Below are 15,914 nucleotides of genomic sequence, written 5' to 3'. Positions count from 1 at the left end.
GTTTACAGATGAAGGTTGCCAACATCTTGATTTTTATGGCATTTTCCCCCTAAAATGTGGCTTTGGGGTGAATGGCTGCAGTGGGTTCAGGGTGAGAGAGGTCACTTCAGTCTCAGAAAGATGAGTATTTTGGAAAACGGCGCTCCACCCTGGCAAATGCCACAGTAGGTCAGGCATGTGAAGACTCTGGGGGGCTTCGCAGGCGGGCGGGCGGTCCAGTGGTTACCAAAACATACAACAGAAGCAACATTGTAACAAATTCAACAAATATTTGAAAAATGGTCCACATCCAAAAATGAAATCTTAAAAAAAAAGCAAAACTCTGAGGCTGTGACTCCTGCGTGTGACGCTAGCACCGACATGCCTCCCCCGCCCCCAGACAGCATCTTACCACAGTCTGTCTGTCCATCCGGGTCCGGAATTCCACGAGGAGGCGGCCGCTCCCCGAGTGCAAAAGGCAGCTGTAAAGCGGCACAGCGGGGGTGGGGGACGGTGTCTGCATTCCTGGTCACAGCACAGCTGCCCCCCACCCGGAGCACCCGCTCAGAGCATCCTCACCAGGAGACGTGGGCTCCGCCGCGTCAGCACCTCACCCGGGGGCCCCAGGCCACACAACCGATGCTCCTTCTGGAGGCCGGGCCCCCTCTGGCCATGCATCCGGCTGGCTTCCTTCTCTTTGGGGGTCTCTGGCAGGCAGCTCTGTCCCTCACAGTCCAGCCCTTGGTGACCAGGCTCCGGAAAGGGCTGCAGGTTTTAGAGAATCTTCCACAGACACCAGAACGGGCCCTTTCAGAGCCTGAGGACAGGACAGCATCAAGCTGCAACACCAACCCACCTTCACCCACAAGCCTATGACCTTCCAGAAGCCGTGCGGGCGGCTCTGCTCTGCTCCTGGCCCACAGCCCTCAGGCGACAGGAGACGGCCTGACCCCTCAACAAAACCCAGCCTCGTCCAGAACATCACGACGTCCAGCAACTGGGACCAAAGCGCCGCCGCTGTGGACAATCAGAGGCCGCCAGAGGCTTGAGGACAAGGCTACTGTTCAGAGCCGTCTTACTAGGAAAACAATGGACGGTCATCAAGGAATACGACCGGCAAATTGCACTATATTCAGTACATGTAGTCAGTATGTAGCCAGTAGAAACCCCACTCTTGGTGGAGGGATAAATTAGGAGTTTGGGATTGACATATACACACTACTATGTATAAAATAGATAAACGACAAGGACCTACTGTATAGCATAGGGAACTATACTCAACATCTTGTAATAACCTATAAGGGAACAGAATCTGAAAAAGAATATATATATATATGTATGTGTAACTGAATCACTTTGCTGTATACCTGAAACTAACACAACATTGTAAATCAACTATACTTCAATAAAAAATAAATTTAAAAAATTTTAAACACCCCGCCCAACACACACACACAACAGGGGAAAAAAAACAATGAGAATAATACCAAAAGGTTTAAAAGGCATGTTGATAGTGAGAATTATGAGTGACTTTTTTTCATAACTCTTGGTATCTTCAAATTGTCTATAATGAATATGTATATTTTTAGAATCATAAAAATTATATGTATATACACATCTCTCTATAGATGTGTATACATATACAAGAATGTGTACGTGCGTATGTGTACAGTTACATCTCTGTGTGCACATGTATGTGTGTGCACCAGTGTGTGCATAAAATAAAATGACTCAAGTTTTGGTTGGGCCCCAAGAAAGAATACTTGGTAGAAAAATACGGTCAAATGAAAGCTTTCTTATAATGTCCAGGCTTTTAGGCACAGAACTATGAAATGAAGGATCCATTTCGTTAAATCCCCGGCCTGATTTAGGTTGTAGGTTTGAAGAAAAAAAATGTTGACACTGAAGACGTGCTGTATCTCAGAATTGCCAAGGGTTTTACCAGTCCCAGAATCCTTCCCCAAACTGGGAACGTTGCAGTTGAGAGATGGCAGAGCACCTGGTCCAGCCCTTCCCTGTGTTTCACACACACAGGAAGAAACAGAGACCAGAGAGGGTAAGCCACTTGCCCAGGGGCACACAGCTCTTAAGTGCTGTGCTAAATTAGAAGCCACACCCCAGGACCCCTGCCAGCTTCACTCCCTGCACTATCTCAACTCCAGAAACCTAAACACACTGAGAACAAGTCTAAGACCCAGTGATTTTCATAATTTCTACAAATCCCATGACGGTGAAGAAGGCGCAGTTTCTGGGGTTGACGTCACAGAGCTGAGAGCTCCAGTGTTTCTTTGTCTTCGCTGGTGAAACGACCAGACAGAAGGACCTGGGAAGATCCGGCCGCCTGTGCACCTCGTCCCGGGGCTGCTGGGACTCCACAGCAGCGACAAGTGCCCCCGAGTTCACAGCCTGAGTGACCAGGCCCCGAGGCCACCCCACACACACACCTGGGCCACGTCGAAGCCACAAGAGGTCAGCTGGATTAAAAGCCCTTGTGCAAAAGCGTAAAAGTCTTCTCAGAGCCTGTAATGCTGACCAAAAGGCGGCAGGTGCCTACACTTCATTTCAAAGTTTCACGCAGGTATTCCACCTCATTTGGCACATAACTGGGCCTACGTCTTCCATCTCAATGTTTCTCCTCAAAATATCAAACCCTTTACAATAAGTAGTAAGAACGGTTGCACAAGAAAGGAATCAAGGTGCTGTCTGTTTGACATAAAAGAAATGAAGACAATTTTTTTTTATATCTTGACTTCTACATCAAGATGATTATCTACATGGATAAAAGTACTTAGTCTTATTTCCTACTCAATCAAACAGTGATTTCCATGCACTCAAAAGACAGGAGTTGGCACAGGTGAGAGCCTCGTGCAGACTGACGGGATCAATACGCAGCAGAGCTGACATAAGCTGAGGACTGGATCTACTGCCCATCATGTTTCTATTCCCTGTGTCACCCCGGTGACTTGACTCCACTAACCAAAGGACCAGGGAGGGTGAGACTTCTCCCCTCACACAAGGTCCCCTACACTCAGAGCCCAGAAAGTGCCCGGCCTTTGGGAGACACAGACCTCGACATCCAGGCACCTGGGCCTCATGGGAGGGCGGGCTGAGGGCCACACACAGAGCTGCAGGGTGGGCAGCACAGGCCCCGAGGAGCCGCCACAGCCCCCTGGCCACTGGCCAGCCAGGAGGAAGGAGCTAGAGGGCAGGGGTGCTGGGGAGTGCAGGACGCAGCCCATCCTTTCCAAGGTGACCTCGATCCAGCCCACCCGCACGCTCTTCTCACGGGGGACAATGGCTCCCCGGATGTCTGCCTGTGTGCCCTGGTCTCTGGATCCTAAACACTGGTGATGATGGTGAGGTGAGGCTGTGCTGAAAACAGCAATAATACAGATTCCTCTCTTAGGACCCAGAACTCGGATGCCCGGTGCCAACGTGTAAGAAGTCCGGGGACACCAGATGCCCGGCTGGAGGGAGCACAGCGAGAGGCCACGGAGACACTGTGCTGGGCGCCGGGTCCAGCCCCGCTGCCCTCGTGCTCCCAGCCGGGCTGCAGATGTGCGTGTCCGCCTCCAGATAATTCATTTGAGCTTCCCCACCAGACGGCAGGTTTATAAGCCAAGTCAACTCCGTTGTTTTGAGCCAGTATGTTTGGACTGGTCCGTTATGCACCCGCCTGGACGGTGCTGCCACCAGAGCAGGAACCCGCGGCAAGCTCAGCGGTCCCAGCTGGGCAGCAGGCAGCCAGTGGGCAGATGCCTCTGGGCTCCGAAGCAGTTGCTAGCGGGGCTCCGAGGACAGGTGGATGGGGTTCCTGGACAGGGCTCTGGAGGGCAGGGCTCAGCAGCACCGTGGCCACACGATGCTGGAGACGGAGGATGCGCTGGGTGGGCTGGATGACACTGGAGGAGACTTCCAGGCAGGGCCCGGGTCACCCTACTGAGCTCTGTCTCTGTGACCTGATGAGATGAGAGAGGAGAGCGGAAGAAGGAAGGGTTCCGTTTTCAAGTGCGATTTGGAGCAAATATAAAGGAACCAGGCCCCACTGGGATGGAAGATAAAGCTCTTCTCTTTCCCAGCCCTTGCGACACTGTCAAATTAAGATGGGGCCTCAGAGCAAAGACCGATCCAGGTGGCACCATCAGATGCCCTGTTAAGACCTCATAAATACCTGAGGGGACACTAGACACAGGCCCTGGAGGTCCAAGGTAGAGAAAGGACTTATGTGGATCTGTGGACGGAGCTTTTGTCTGGTGGCTTGAATCCCAACATATCCAGAGAAAACCCACAATGTGTTTAAGATAATTGTACGGGAAGAGACACTGCCAACTTGGAGTAAACGGAACAGATCAGCACAAAGAGAAACCAGGGAAGAGGCTGAGAAAACCACTGAGCTGCGAACACCAGGCATTTCTCAGGAAACAAGAAGGATGACTCGGAGGGCAGAACCTAGAATCCACAAAGCAGCGCCAAGAGCACTGGAGAGCCACCCCCAGGAACAGGAACCCCGCCAGCGGGTGCCCGACTGCACTGCAGGGCCGTCACGGGCCACAGGTCACCGTGCGCCTCCACTCCCGTCTGAACAGGACAGTTGCCATGGTTACTTTTATGCGTCAGCCTGGTTGGGCCATAGGACCCAGGTGTTTGGTCAAGTACCAGCCTAGACGTTGCTGTGAAGGTATTTTTAGATGGGATTAATATTCGGCATCAGTAGACTTGGAACAAACAGTTCCCTCTCCGCAGTGTCTGGTAAGACTTGCTTCCTGGTTCACAGACAGCATCTTCTCCCTGGGTCCTCACGTGGGGGAAGGGGAGAGGGAGCTCTCGGGAGTCTGTGTTATGAGGGCACTGATCCCATCATGGGGTTCCACCCTCATGCCTCATCACCTCCCAAAGCCCCCCCTTCCTAATACCATCACCAGGGGATTAAGGTTCAACATGTGAATTTGGAGAAGACCGACATTTAGTCCACGGCAGGCACTAAGCTCGTGGGGTTGGTCATCAGACAACCACGCCAACTGGAATGAGCGTCCTGTCACCCGTGTTGTGGACTACAGCCCACGGCACTGGGAAGCTACTGGCCGTCCAACATCATAGTATTTGTGTCTTTAAATGACCACCCTGACGACTGTAAGAGGAACCGATCAAGGGGGAAGGGCAGCTGTGTGAAGCCCACCTGGAACCACTGCAGTGGGAGCAGGAGGTGACAGGTGGCTCAGACAAAGGCAGCAGACTTGGCATCTGTACCAAGGTCCTCATGACTAAGACTTTCCAGAAAACGGTGCTAACAGCATCCAACAGCAGCACAGTGGTTATCAGCTTACAAGACGTTCTGTCCACAACATCCCACGGAATGGGGATCCCTTTGTGATTCAGTACATCTCAGTTCTGTAAAATTAACACACGTCCTACTCCATCAAGGCCTAGAGAGCAAAGCTCCGTCAATTTACATAGAGGAAATGCCACAATTAATTAGGAATCAAAATTATATTAAGTTACAAATCTATGACATGGCCTAGGGGCCCCTCCTGGCCTTCCTTCCGTTCTCTGCTGCGCCAGGCCCCTCTGAGCACCATCTCCCCTGGGCCGTCCCCTGCCGTCCTCCTTTGCCAGGCCTCATCATCCTTCAGACCCCAACTCAAAACCCCTTCATCAGATGCTTTCATAGGGGTTTATTCCTTTCATTTAGGCCACTTGTCTACTTGTTATTACACATGAATTAACATGATTATATTTTTAATGCCTTTCACCTTATTGGAGCCTAAGCCGCGGGGGGGGGGGGGGGTGAGGACCTGTGCCTGTTTTAGATGCCATGGCATTCCCAGTACCTAGAACTGTGCCTGACCTGGGGTAGACAGTCGATAAATGTTTGTGAAAGAAAAAACTGGCTTTTAATTGGTCAAATATTGCAGAAGACTTGCAATGGCTTCAATTTCCACGGCACTGTTTAATATTCGTTCTGGCAGGAGTTGGGTTGTTGGTAAAAGGCAAACTCCTGGAAGCTTCTGCTGTATTCCAAAGGTCATTGCTCATTGTTAACTATGTCCCAAAGAGGTGCAGGTGCCAACACTATACTTTCAGCATAATTACAATAAATCCAAGAGAAAAAACTGAAATCAAGGCCACAGGGGAGACACTAATCCCTTGAACTCCTGAGAAAAGCAGATTTGTCCTGAGTCACCAGGGGAAGATGTGCAAAATGACGGGGCTGGTTTCTGGTCTGCACACTGACGGCCTCTCAGGGCACCTCTAAGGCCAACCCCACATCTGTCCTCCGAGGGGCATTACAGCTGCCTAAGTAATTCCAGCTTCACTGCAGAGCTATGATTATGGACAATTTATGCTGTCGGCGTTTAGAAAAAAACTGAAATAGGATCCCAGATGGAGGTCCCACAGCACAGAGGGCCCCCAGTTTCAGTACAGGGACAAAAGTGGACTAAAAAGAGGCCTCCTGCCTTCCCGCTGACAACGTGGCTACTTGTATCAGAACATATGGAAATGAAATCAAGCACTGGCGACTGCCAGGAAAGATGTTCAGAGATGAGGTTCCAGATCCTTCTGTTCTGCCAGGGCTGGAGCCAGCAGCAGGCAAAGTCCTCTGCAGGTGAAGGAGGGCCCGCCCTAAGGAACGCCCAGACACTAGGACAGCAAGATGACCACACGAAGCCAGGCTGCCCCAACAGCTCAGTCCCGATCTAGGATGGACACTTAACTGTTCTCTCCCCTCCTCCCAAGCCCAAGACTGCCTTAAATCCTGTAAGCAAAATCTTTGAGCTATTTTCATTGTGTTCTGATTATTTTATCAGCACTGCCTGTGCAATTGACATTAAACGCTGGAAAGACTTTCTTTCTTTAAAGTTTTGCTGTGTTAGGCCCCAAAGGGAGAGTTGTAATGCCAGTTACCAGAAGCGCGCATTCCCTGGGCTGTCCCTGGGCAAATCTGAGTGCGATGGAGGGCTTCCTTCTGTGTTTCATGGGTGGGGAGGGGGGAGGATTCTAATAGGACCCCATTAGCTGGGGATAAAAGGCTAAAGGGCAACATCGGCGTCCATTAAGGGTCCTAATTAGAGGCTGCGCAACTGTTGGTAGATGGGGACTGGAGGAAGGTGACAACAGGCCAGGCACAGAGTGAACTGGCCCCTCCACTGCGGGCAGCGCAGGGGCTTAAAAACCTGACCGTAAAGCGCCTTCAGTGCTTTGAGCGAAATAAAGCTTATTACATTGATTTGTTCTTTTTCTTTCCCTTAGAACAGATGTGAGGGTGGGTGGAGACAAAGGATGTGGTTCTGTAGGAACCGAAGAAGCGGTAGAATTTTTTAAAACCTTCCTTCTTTAACGTTACAGGCGCAGCCCCCCGAGGGAGGCTGGGGTCCCCCAGCACGAGCGCGGGTCGGGGATGGGAGGCCTGCTGCGGCAATGCATGTAACCTCCCCGCCGGCCGCGTCAGCCGGTTCCACGCAGTCTTTATTTAAATGTTGCTCCTTTTCGTACCCCCTCGCCCCCGCGCCATCATGCTGTCAGGCACGTTCAAACCTGAGCAACAAGCACTGCTGGTGGGCCGTCTGGTCGGTCAGTGGGGCAAAGGCTCCGTGAAAAGAAAGCACGCGCTGTGCACCAGCCCCCAGCACCCCACGAGCCCTCAGCAATCCCGGCAGCATAAGCAGCGGACCCTGGGGGTCGCGGGGGTCTCGGCCGGTGGGCATCGGAGGAGAGAGCGAGAGGCGCCTCCGCATCTTCCTCCCCTCCCCCGGGAACCAGGTCCGGGAGGGACCTCCCACCCGCTTCCTGTGCCCCGCGGGATGGACGCTCCAGAGGCAGCGCGGCCCGGCCACGACCGTCCGCGAGGCAGGGCCCGGGCAGCCCGGCACCGAGCCCAAACACCCCTCGGAAGGGGGAAGCGGCCGGGCCCGCCATCCTACAGCGTGGCCGCGAGCCCGGGCCGCCTGCCCAAGGAGCGCTCAGCCTGGGCAGCGGGGCGCGGACGCGGGGTGCGGCTCCTCCCCGCTGGGCTCCGGGCCGCTCCGCCCCCGGGTTGGCTCCGCTGGGCTGGGCGCGCGGAGGCGCGACTGGCGGCGGAAAGGACAGTGGCCACGCCGCCCCCCCCGGGGCTGGGTCCTCGGAGGCGGTCACCGCGGGCACAGCGCGGGGACTGGCCGTCACCCGCTTCCGGCAGGAGCGCCCTAGGAAGTCCCCGCGCCGCGGCCCCCTCCTCCACGCGGCGCCCGGGAGCGGGACGGAGGTCCGCCCACCCCGTTCCCCACACCCCCGCCGCGGGCGGGGACACCCCCGGCCCCCGCCCCACGCCGGCCCCCGCCCCCGCCCCGGCGGCCACCCCCGTCCCGACCAGCGCCCACCCCGGGACCCCCACCCGCTTATCCTCCGCCTCCTGGGGCGTCTCGCCGCTGCCTCCCCCCCTTCGGGGCCCACCCCTACCTCTCAGCTCTGCGCCTCGCCCTCCACCCCGGCGCCCACCCAAGCCCAGGACCCGGAACCCTCGCCAGGGTCTCCGACGCGCATGCGCGGGGCTCTTCCCGCGCACCTGTGAGAACGCCCGCGGGCGGGGCGGCCGCCTTCCGCGCACCTGTGCGAGCGCCCGCGGGTTCCCGAGCATCTTCCCGCGCGGCCAGGCCCGGCCCGACGAGTGCCCCCTGCGCCCCTGGCCTGCCTTGGCGGCAGCGGGCCCGACACTCACCGCGTCCGTGGAGGCCGCGCCTGGAGCCCCGCCGCTCCGAGCAGCGCGCCGAGGCGGGGACGCGGGGACGTGGGCGGGAGGGTGGCCGCAGCCCCCGGCAGGGCGCGCAGGCTCCGGACTGGAGCGCGCCGGCGCGGCCCCGAGTCCAGGTCAGCCCGCCCCGCGCCCTCCGCTCGCTTAACCCTTTCCAGGCGCAGGGAGGTCCCGCGGACACCCGGCTCGAGGCGGGGGAGCGGCGCCCACCGCAGGCGCATCCGTGCGCGCACGGGAGGGGCGCGGGCTGCGCGCTGGACCCTGTGGCACCTCGTAGATGCTGAGCTTTAATCCAGCAACGCCCCAACAAGGAGCGAGGAACAGGTTACCGCCAGCGCTCTAGGCTTTGCCAGCTCTCTTTTGTGTCCTAGCCCCCGCCCCCCCCAAAAAAACCATGAAATAATGTAATTTAGTGTTTATGATTTGGAAAATTAGGGACGATGCATTGTTGAAATATTTAGTGGTTAAGAAAACTGCCTACATCCTTACAGACTCCAGAACAAAAAGGAAAACATTCAGAACACCCAAGTAGAGGAAGCGCTGAAACTTGTTCTTGTATCTGGAGACGTGGCCCCCACCAGCTCCAGGTCCCTGCAGCGGGATCGGGGCGCAGGACGACGAGGGACCGCCCGAACCTCGAGCCACGATAAGGAGCAAGATCCCCAAAGACCTGACAGCGGAGAGGGACGAAGTGCCCTCCGACCTGGGCTGCTTTCTGTTCCTGCGCACAGCTGCTTCCTGCCGGGTCAGCTCCAGTTAAGACTGGACCCCTGATGGTAAATGCTATTTTTAAAGGTTTCGTGAAAAAGTGATTAAATTTCCATAGGCACAGAGAGGCTGAGCCTTTACTTCTTTTTCTTTTTAAAAATTTTGCCTTCAACAGTCTCTGCCAGTTAAATGTTATGGGCCCTTCGGTTTTCAGTACCAGAGTTAATACCCTGAGAACGTCCTTAAAAAACATATTTGTTTACTTGCTAAGTAGAATACATCAAGATTTGGGTTAAAGGAAGCAGAAACTGAGCAAACTATCGGGAAATAACTTTTTTAAATGATCAGTTAGGGACTTCCCTGGCAGTCCAGTGGTTAAGACTCCGCCCTTCCAATGCAGAGGACATGGGTTCCATCCCTGATGGGGGAATGAAGATCCCACATGCTGGGTGGCCAAATAAATAAATAAAATGAAATAAAAATATCAGTTAACTCTAGCGGAAACAGACCTTTTGGAGGCTGAAATAGTTCCCATCATGTGCCATTTTTATTTTACCCATTGTATGTCAGAAATATTTTAGAATCGACTGGGCTATTTTCAATGCACCTCTGTTTACCTTTTTACATGGAGACCGCATGTAACTAGCCTACCCTACACCATGATTTAAAGATGTCTGGAGGGGAGTTTAAATGCATTTCCGCAGCACCCGTGCCATCTTTTCAAGAGATACATTGTGCTGGCCCACAGCATCAGGGCTTCATCTGGCCTCCCCGCCCACCTTTGTGGATAAGCCTTCAGTGACCACCCAGCTTTCCCCAGTCACAGGTGCTGTCCCCACAGAGGTCCTGGTCTACCCTCTCCACCACTCTGCCAGCTTCCAGCGATCTGCTAATAAGTCATATTTAACTTCTCTTCCCACTGGATTTTACAATGCTTGGCATATACTAAGTTCTCAATAAGTATTTATTGAAGGAATGAAAAAATAAATGAATTAACTTAAAACATCCATGCAACCTCTGCACCATCTAGTAGAGGAGTGTGGGGAACCCCATTTATTTTCAGACTTTAGGTGTTTTATTTTTAAAACTGCCCTCTGGCCCCAATATGGTCAATGGAAATTGCTGAGGAACATGACATTTAATTAGGAGTTCATTCAAATGCCAGGGACCTGTAGATTTCCTGAAATTGAAGCTGGGGTATAAAAATGCCAAGAAGAAGGACTAGCTATCTTAAATATTTTTAAAAAAACATCCATTTCAAGAGTATTTCAAGAAAACTATTTTACTGTTTAAATCCTCCACAGCTCAGGGAGAGCCTGCTCGTGCACGGTAGACTTGAAGCATGCAAACGTATCACCACGCAAAACTGTGCCCAAAAATTAGAACCGAAGCTCATGGAATCATCCTGAGCGTGACGGTTTACAGGCCCCTGAACGCAGAGTCTGGGCACCCGGGTTCCAGGTTCGGGGGACTCTGAACCACATTTGGAAGCTGCCTGGAGCAGTGGAGAGAGCAAACCTTTGGAATTCGGCCGGCTGGATTTCCAACAACAATTTCACCACTCCAAGTCCTGTGCATTTTGGACAAGACACTGTGCCCACTGTCCTTCTGTGTAAAGTGGTGGTATGGCTGCCCTCCCCACGGGACAGACCGAGACGACGGGCACAGTGCACTTCGTGCCTCGGGTGTTAATCTTGGGGGAGCACCGCTCACACTTGTCGCTTCTGTCACTGCCCCCCTGGGTGTGTTGCTTCTGTCACTGCCCCCCTGGGTGACCTCCAGCAAATATTTTTACCTCCCCAGTTGTGTCCCCCATAGAGTTTGCATCGTGCGCACAAGGGGGATGGCTGGTAAGTCACAGCTGCTTGTTCCGAGCCCCGTTAGGACCCTGGATGGTGTTTTCCTCCGTGTGCTAGTGCCAGATAACAGATCATTTCCCCAAAGTGTTAACGGCTCATAAGAGTTCATGCACCACCCCACTCAGCCTTCCAAAAGGAAAAAAAAAAAAGCAATTAAATTCCAGTAGCTGTCAGGAATTGATCCAACTGCTACAAAGCACTTTGAGTCTCTTGGCATGAAAAATTAATTAGAATATCTGTGTGTTGTCGTGGAAACCGCATTCCCTGGTTCATTCTATCCATTTTGTACAAAAGGAAATCCCTCGTCCCCCCAGTGCCCCCCTATATTCACCCAAGCCCAGCCTGACTACTCTCTTCAGCTCTGATGAACTCTGGGTGCGTCTGCATCCTTTCGTAAGCTACTTCTGAAATATTGGAAGCTCTTTTTCTCATGTCTGAGTGTTTCCAAGTATCTTATAAGCCGGTGCCTGAGAACCCTGTGCTCAGAATAGAGGATGCTGCCCAGCTCTCTGGAACATCACGGACTCCAGACTGCCAACGGTGGACGTAGATGGGACCGTGCACCGGTCGTGTCAGCGCAAACATTTCATATCATACACAGTCCCTGGTCCAAGCTAATGCCTTAGTAACCCTGATTGGAACAGGACAACAGAGGCCTGTCTCTTTAGCCTCATGCAATGGCCAGCACTGTGATGGGGCGAAGTCATCCTCAGTCACTGCCGAATCAGCGGTCCAGTGAGGCCTCGTTGGGCTGAGCGCCACTCTCTATTGCGCTGCACCGCGGTCTGTGTGGACTACGTCAGGTGGTCCTGCACGCACTTTTCCTCAGCAGACTGCAAGCTACCAGGAGGTGACAAATTCTCGTCAATGAGTCAATATTACCATCATTAAATGGCCAATAAGTTTATTAGTATCGATCCTAGTAAGTCTTCTTTTGGAAAAGTAACAAAAATTTGCTAGTTATTTTAAAGTATTTTCAAGGTATGCATTTATAACGTTAGAACAAGTTATCTGCAATTAAATATGACTTCACAGAAGTCTCTATATAGTGTATCTATAGGTAAGTGTAGGCAGAGTTCTGCAAAGTACTAGGTGTAGACACACACACACACACACACGCGCACACACACGCACACGCAGGACCCCAGGAGGAGGGGCCTCCTCCCATTTGACAGCTGAGATTTAACTCTCAAAGGGTGTAATGTAACTCTTCCATTCTGTGTGAGGTGGCGCAGGAATTCCAGCCCAACCCCGAAGCCCTTGCTTATATTCACAGTGAAACACTGTCCTTCCAAATGAATGAATGACTCCACGCTTCAGAGAGCAAATCCAGAAGGCTTATGAGCACGAGAACCATCCTCCTTGTACCAGGAATCCGTGCGTTAAAAATAAAATTGGTGTCCCAGTGCACCCTGTTGCTTCCTTTTACCACACGGACTTCCGCCCCGAGCCCAAAGATGCTTTGTGCTGTGAGTTAAAGGTGAACCTGCGAGCTTACACTGCCCTTGGGGGGAGGGGTGCTGCATATGCATCTTGAGAGGAGTCTTGCCCTAGATGTCATTGGGTTCAAGATTCCTACTTCAGACAGTGAGCCTGGAGGAAGTTTCCACACAGGAATGTCATGATGCTTGCCCGTAACTCTAGTAGGAGACAGAGTGGGACAAAAGAGGCTCCGGCCAAGGGGCCAGCACAGCCTGCAAACCTGGTGCTCATGCCGGTGGGGCTGGAGGACCCCAGGACTCGGGCCGTCGCTGTTATGCCGGAAAGGGGGTCCCCAGAACCTGGGTAGGTCTTGTCGTCAAATAATTCTGTTCTCAATCACATTGCTGTCAGCTAGTAAGGAATATGAGTGATGGCTTTGATGACCTGCAAGGTTACACAGGACAGAAATCCAAATCAGAAGGTATGCACTGTGTTACTGAGCACCCCGCTGACAATACAGTGACTGCAGAACAGTTTTAATTTTTCAAGTCATCTTTACATAGTAAAGGCCTAACTGGTAAATCCTTCAAAGTATAAACTAAATAAGCACCGCTACCTGATAGTACATTCTGGTTAACCCCAATTTAAAGGTTCTTACAGGTGAACTGTGTCCCTCTCCCCCCAAAAAAATAATGTTGGAGTCCTAACCCCCAGGACCTCAGAACGTGAGCTTATTTGCAGATGGAGACTTTCTGAAGGGAGCCAAGTTAAAATGACGTCCTTACGGTGGGTCCTGATTCAATAGGACCGGTGTTCTTATAAAAAGAGGCGATTCAGGCACACAACGGACACACGCAGAGGGAAGCCGCGTGAAGCCTAAGACAGATCTGAGTGGTGTGGCCACAACCAAGGGATCAGGGACACCAAGGATGCCAGCGAACGCCAGCCCCTGGAAGAGGCAGGCAGGACCCTCCCCTGGACCTTCAGAGGGAGCGTAGCCCTGTGACACCTTGACCCCAGACTTCTGCCCCAGGCTGGGAGAGGATACATTTCTGTTGTCTTAGCCCCTGTTTGGGGTGCTTTGTTCCAGCAGCCTTGGGAAACTAATACAGAGGTTTTGTGTCTTCTCTACATAAGCACTGCTTTTCAAACTGTCTGTTGTAATGAATCAGTTATTTTTTTTTCTGTTTTCAATCTATTATAGACTGACCTTTCCAAAATACGGTAAAAATGAATTGCTAGAAAAAGAAAATGTCTTAAATGACATGCAAAATGCAAAGCCATGTTCTTAGTGTTCAGTTAGACACACAATCATTCTGTCCCACTGCTGTCCACGTTTCCACACACTGCTTTCAGTTTTCGTCCTGGCAGGGGGTCGGCACACGGGCAGTGGGCCACATGCCGCCTTAGCAGGCCAGCTCCAAGGACTCCTGGTGATGGCGAGCGGGCAATTGTCCCTGGGAAGCTGACGCTCTTTCACGCCCCTGCTAAGACCGCAGCACACAGGGTGGGTATTTCCCTGTCTTTCCAAACAATGTCTTATTGTGGAATTAAGCAATGAAAAATTAGTTGGGGGTTGGTGGTTAAAATGTTTGAAAATGGGCTCTAAACTACTTCCAATAAATCTACGTGGAAATCTAACAGCCGGCCAGGCGGGCCTCTCTCTCCTGCTGATCTGGGATTCAAATGGGCGCCAGGAAAACACTTTTGAAAAACCGCTAACATCAAACTTGTAGGGCCTCTCTCTTTGAAACCCCCAGGCCTTCTTCCAGGAGGTGGGGACGCCCTTGATGTGTTTACAAGAGTGCTGGACACGGATTAGTTGCTGCTTCCCTCAGGCCCCCAGCTTCTGCTCTCAGCCTCCTGGGAAGCAGGCCGGCAGCTCTTGCGGGGGAAGGATGGGCCCCCCCGACCGGGGACAGTTGCGGGCGCCAGGAGTGTGTCCCAGCAGCCACCTCCCCTCTGCCACCCCACCTCCACCCAGCGGTTTGTTCTGCAGCAGAAGGTCCAGGCGGCAGAGAGAAGGGAGGGCCGGCTGGGCTGGGGCTCCCCCAGACCTCAGAGGCCCTGGCCCATCTCCTGCTGTGTCTCCCCCCTACCCCGGGGGTCCTGTGGCCTCGAGGTCTGAGGCTACAAGGGCAGAGGACTCGGTTGGTGGGAGGGGATGCGGGACGGCTCCTCCGCTCACCATCCTGGATAAACAGATAAAGGCCACCCTTTCCTGCCGCCCCGAAGGTGACAGTGCCACCCAGCCTGGCCTGTTCTTCCTGGAAACCCCCCGTAATCCTGTACGTGCCTCTGCACGCTTCCAGCAAGGCCCTGTCAGGTGCTTTCGAAGCCATCAGATAAACTCCTTGTTTATCTGAACTTTCAATACAGAAAAGAGAATTAATCTCGGGGGGGGGTGGTGGAGGTGGGGGAGAAGGGCCTGCCTCGCCCTCATCCCCACCCCCCGTCCTCCACCCCCAGGGAGCATCTCCCAGGCCTCATGGCCCTTCTGCAGTCACCACTTCTCCCAGCGGGACCACCACCCCAGGGCCCAGCTACCCTTCTCCCAGCTCTGCTCAAGGCCTGCCCCCTCGGTGAAGCCGCTTCTGGGGGCTTCCCACCCGCTCTGTGCCCACACCTCTGTTCAGAGCTTCAGTGCTGCGCTGGTGCGCCGGCCCAAAGCTATCTGGTTCCGGGTCCGTCCCCCCACCAAGGTCTCCTCTGCAAACCCAGCTCCCAGCACACAGGTGCTGCGTGGACAACACTTTTTTTTTTTCTTTTGTGCGGTACGCGGGCCTCTCACTGTTGTGGCCTCTCCTGCTGCAGAGCACAGTCTCCGGACGCGCAGGCTCAGCGGCCATGGCTCACGGGCCCAGCCGCTCTGCGGCATGTGGGATCCTCCCAGACCGGGGCACGAACCCGCATCCCCTGTATCGGCAGGCGGACTCCCAACCACTGCGCCACCAGGGAAGCCCGGACAACACTTTTTAAACCGTGTTTGTAGCTGCATATTTATATCACGCCCTGTCTTTGTCGGCTCGGGCTGTGGTGAAATACGACTGTTTCTCTTCGTCCTTTCTCACGGTCCTGGTGGCCAGGACCAGGGTCCTGGAGGTCTGGAGGTCTGGACGGCACCCTCTCCCTGTGTCCTCACTCGGCAGGCAGCCAGCACACTCCGGGTGTCGTCCTCTTCCTCTAAGGACACAAATCCCATCACGGGCCCGCCCTCATGA

The 15,914-nt window shown here is 53.5% G+C and overlaps 2 protein-coding genes across 2 annotated transcripts in view; one reads left to right on the top strand and one right to left on the bottom strand.

The window, feature by feature from the left end:
- KBTBD11 (kelch repeat and BTB domain containing 11) overlaps positions 1-8,733 on the bottom strand; it is a 25,287-nt gene extending 16,554 nt beyond the window's left edge. The window contains exon 1 of the mRNA XM_060136503.1: positions 8,672-8,733. The gene's annotated coding sequence lies outside the window, so the exon portion shown is untranslated. The remainder of the gene's footprint in view (positions 1-8,671) is intronic.
- On the top strand, positions 7,491-15,914 carry LOC132512814 (basic proline-rich protein-like). Its single transcript, XM_060136735.1, has 5 exons — positions 7,491-8,820; positions 9,292-9,449; positions 14,929-15,019; positions 15,163-15,395; positions 15,843-15,914. The coding sequence occupies exons 1-5, from the start codon at positions 7,491-7,493 to the stop codon at positions 15,912-15,914; spliced, it is 1,884 nt and encodes a 627-aa protein (XP_059992718.1).

The sequence above is a fragment of the Lagenorhynchus albirostris genome, chromosome 21 (genome assembly GCF_949774975.1).
Source record: "Lagenorhynchus albirostris chromosome 21, mLagAlb1.1, whole genome shotgun sequence".
NCBI lineage: Eukaryota > Metazoa > Chordata > Mammalia > Artiodactyla > Delphinidae > Lagenorhynchus > Lagenorhynchus albirostris.
The sequence above is the reverse complement of the archived record's forward strand: the minus strand, read 5'-3'. Positions and strand labels throughout refer to the sequence as shown.

Coding starts and splice junctions, on each gene's coding strand:
- LOC132512814 (XM_060136735.1), top strand. CDS start 7,491: ATGCTGTCAGGCACGTTCAAACCTGAGCAACAAGCACTGCTGGTGGGC. Junction 9,450..14,928: donor GCACAGCTGCTTCCTGCCGG/GTCAGCTCCAGT, acceptor GCCGCCCCGAAG/GTGACAGTGCCACCCAGCCT. Junction 15,396..15,842: donor GGGTCCGTCCCCCCACCAAG/GTCTCCTCTGCA, acceptor CTCACTCGGCAG/GCAGCCAGCACACTCCGGGT.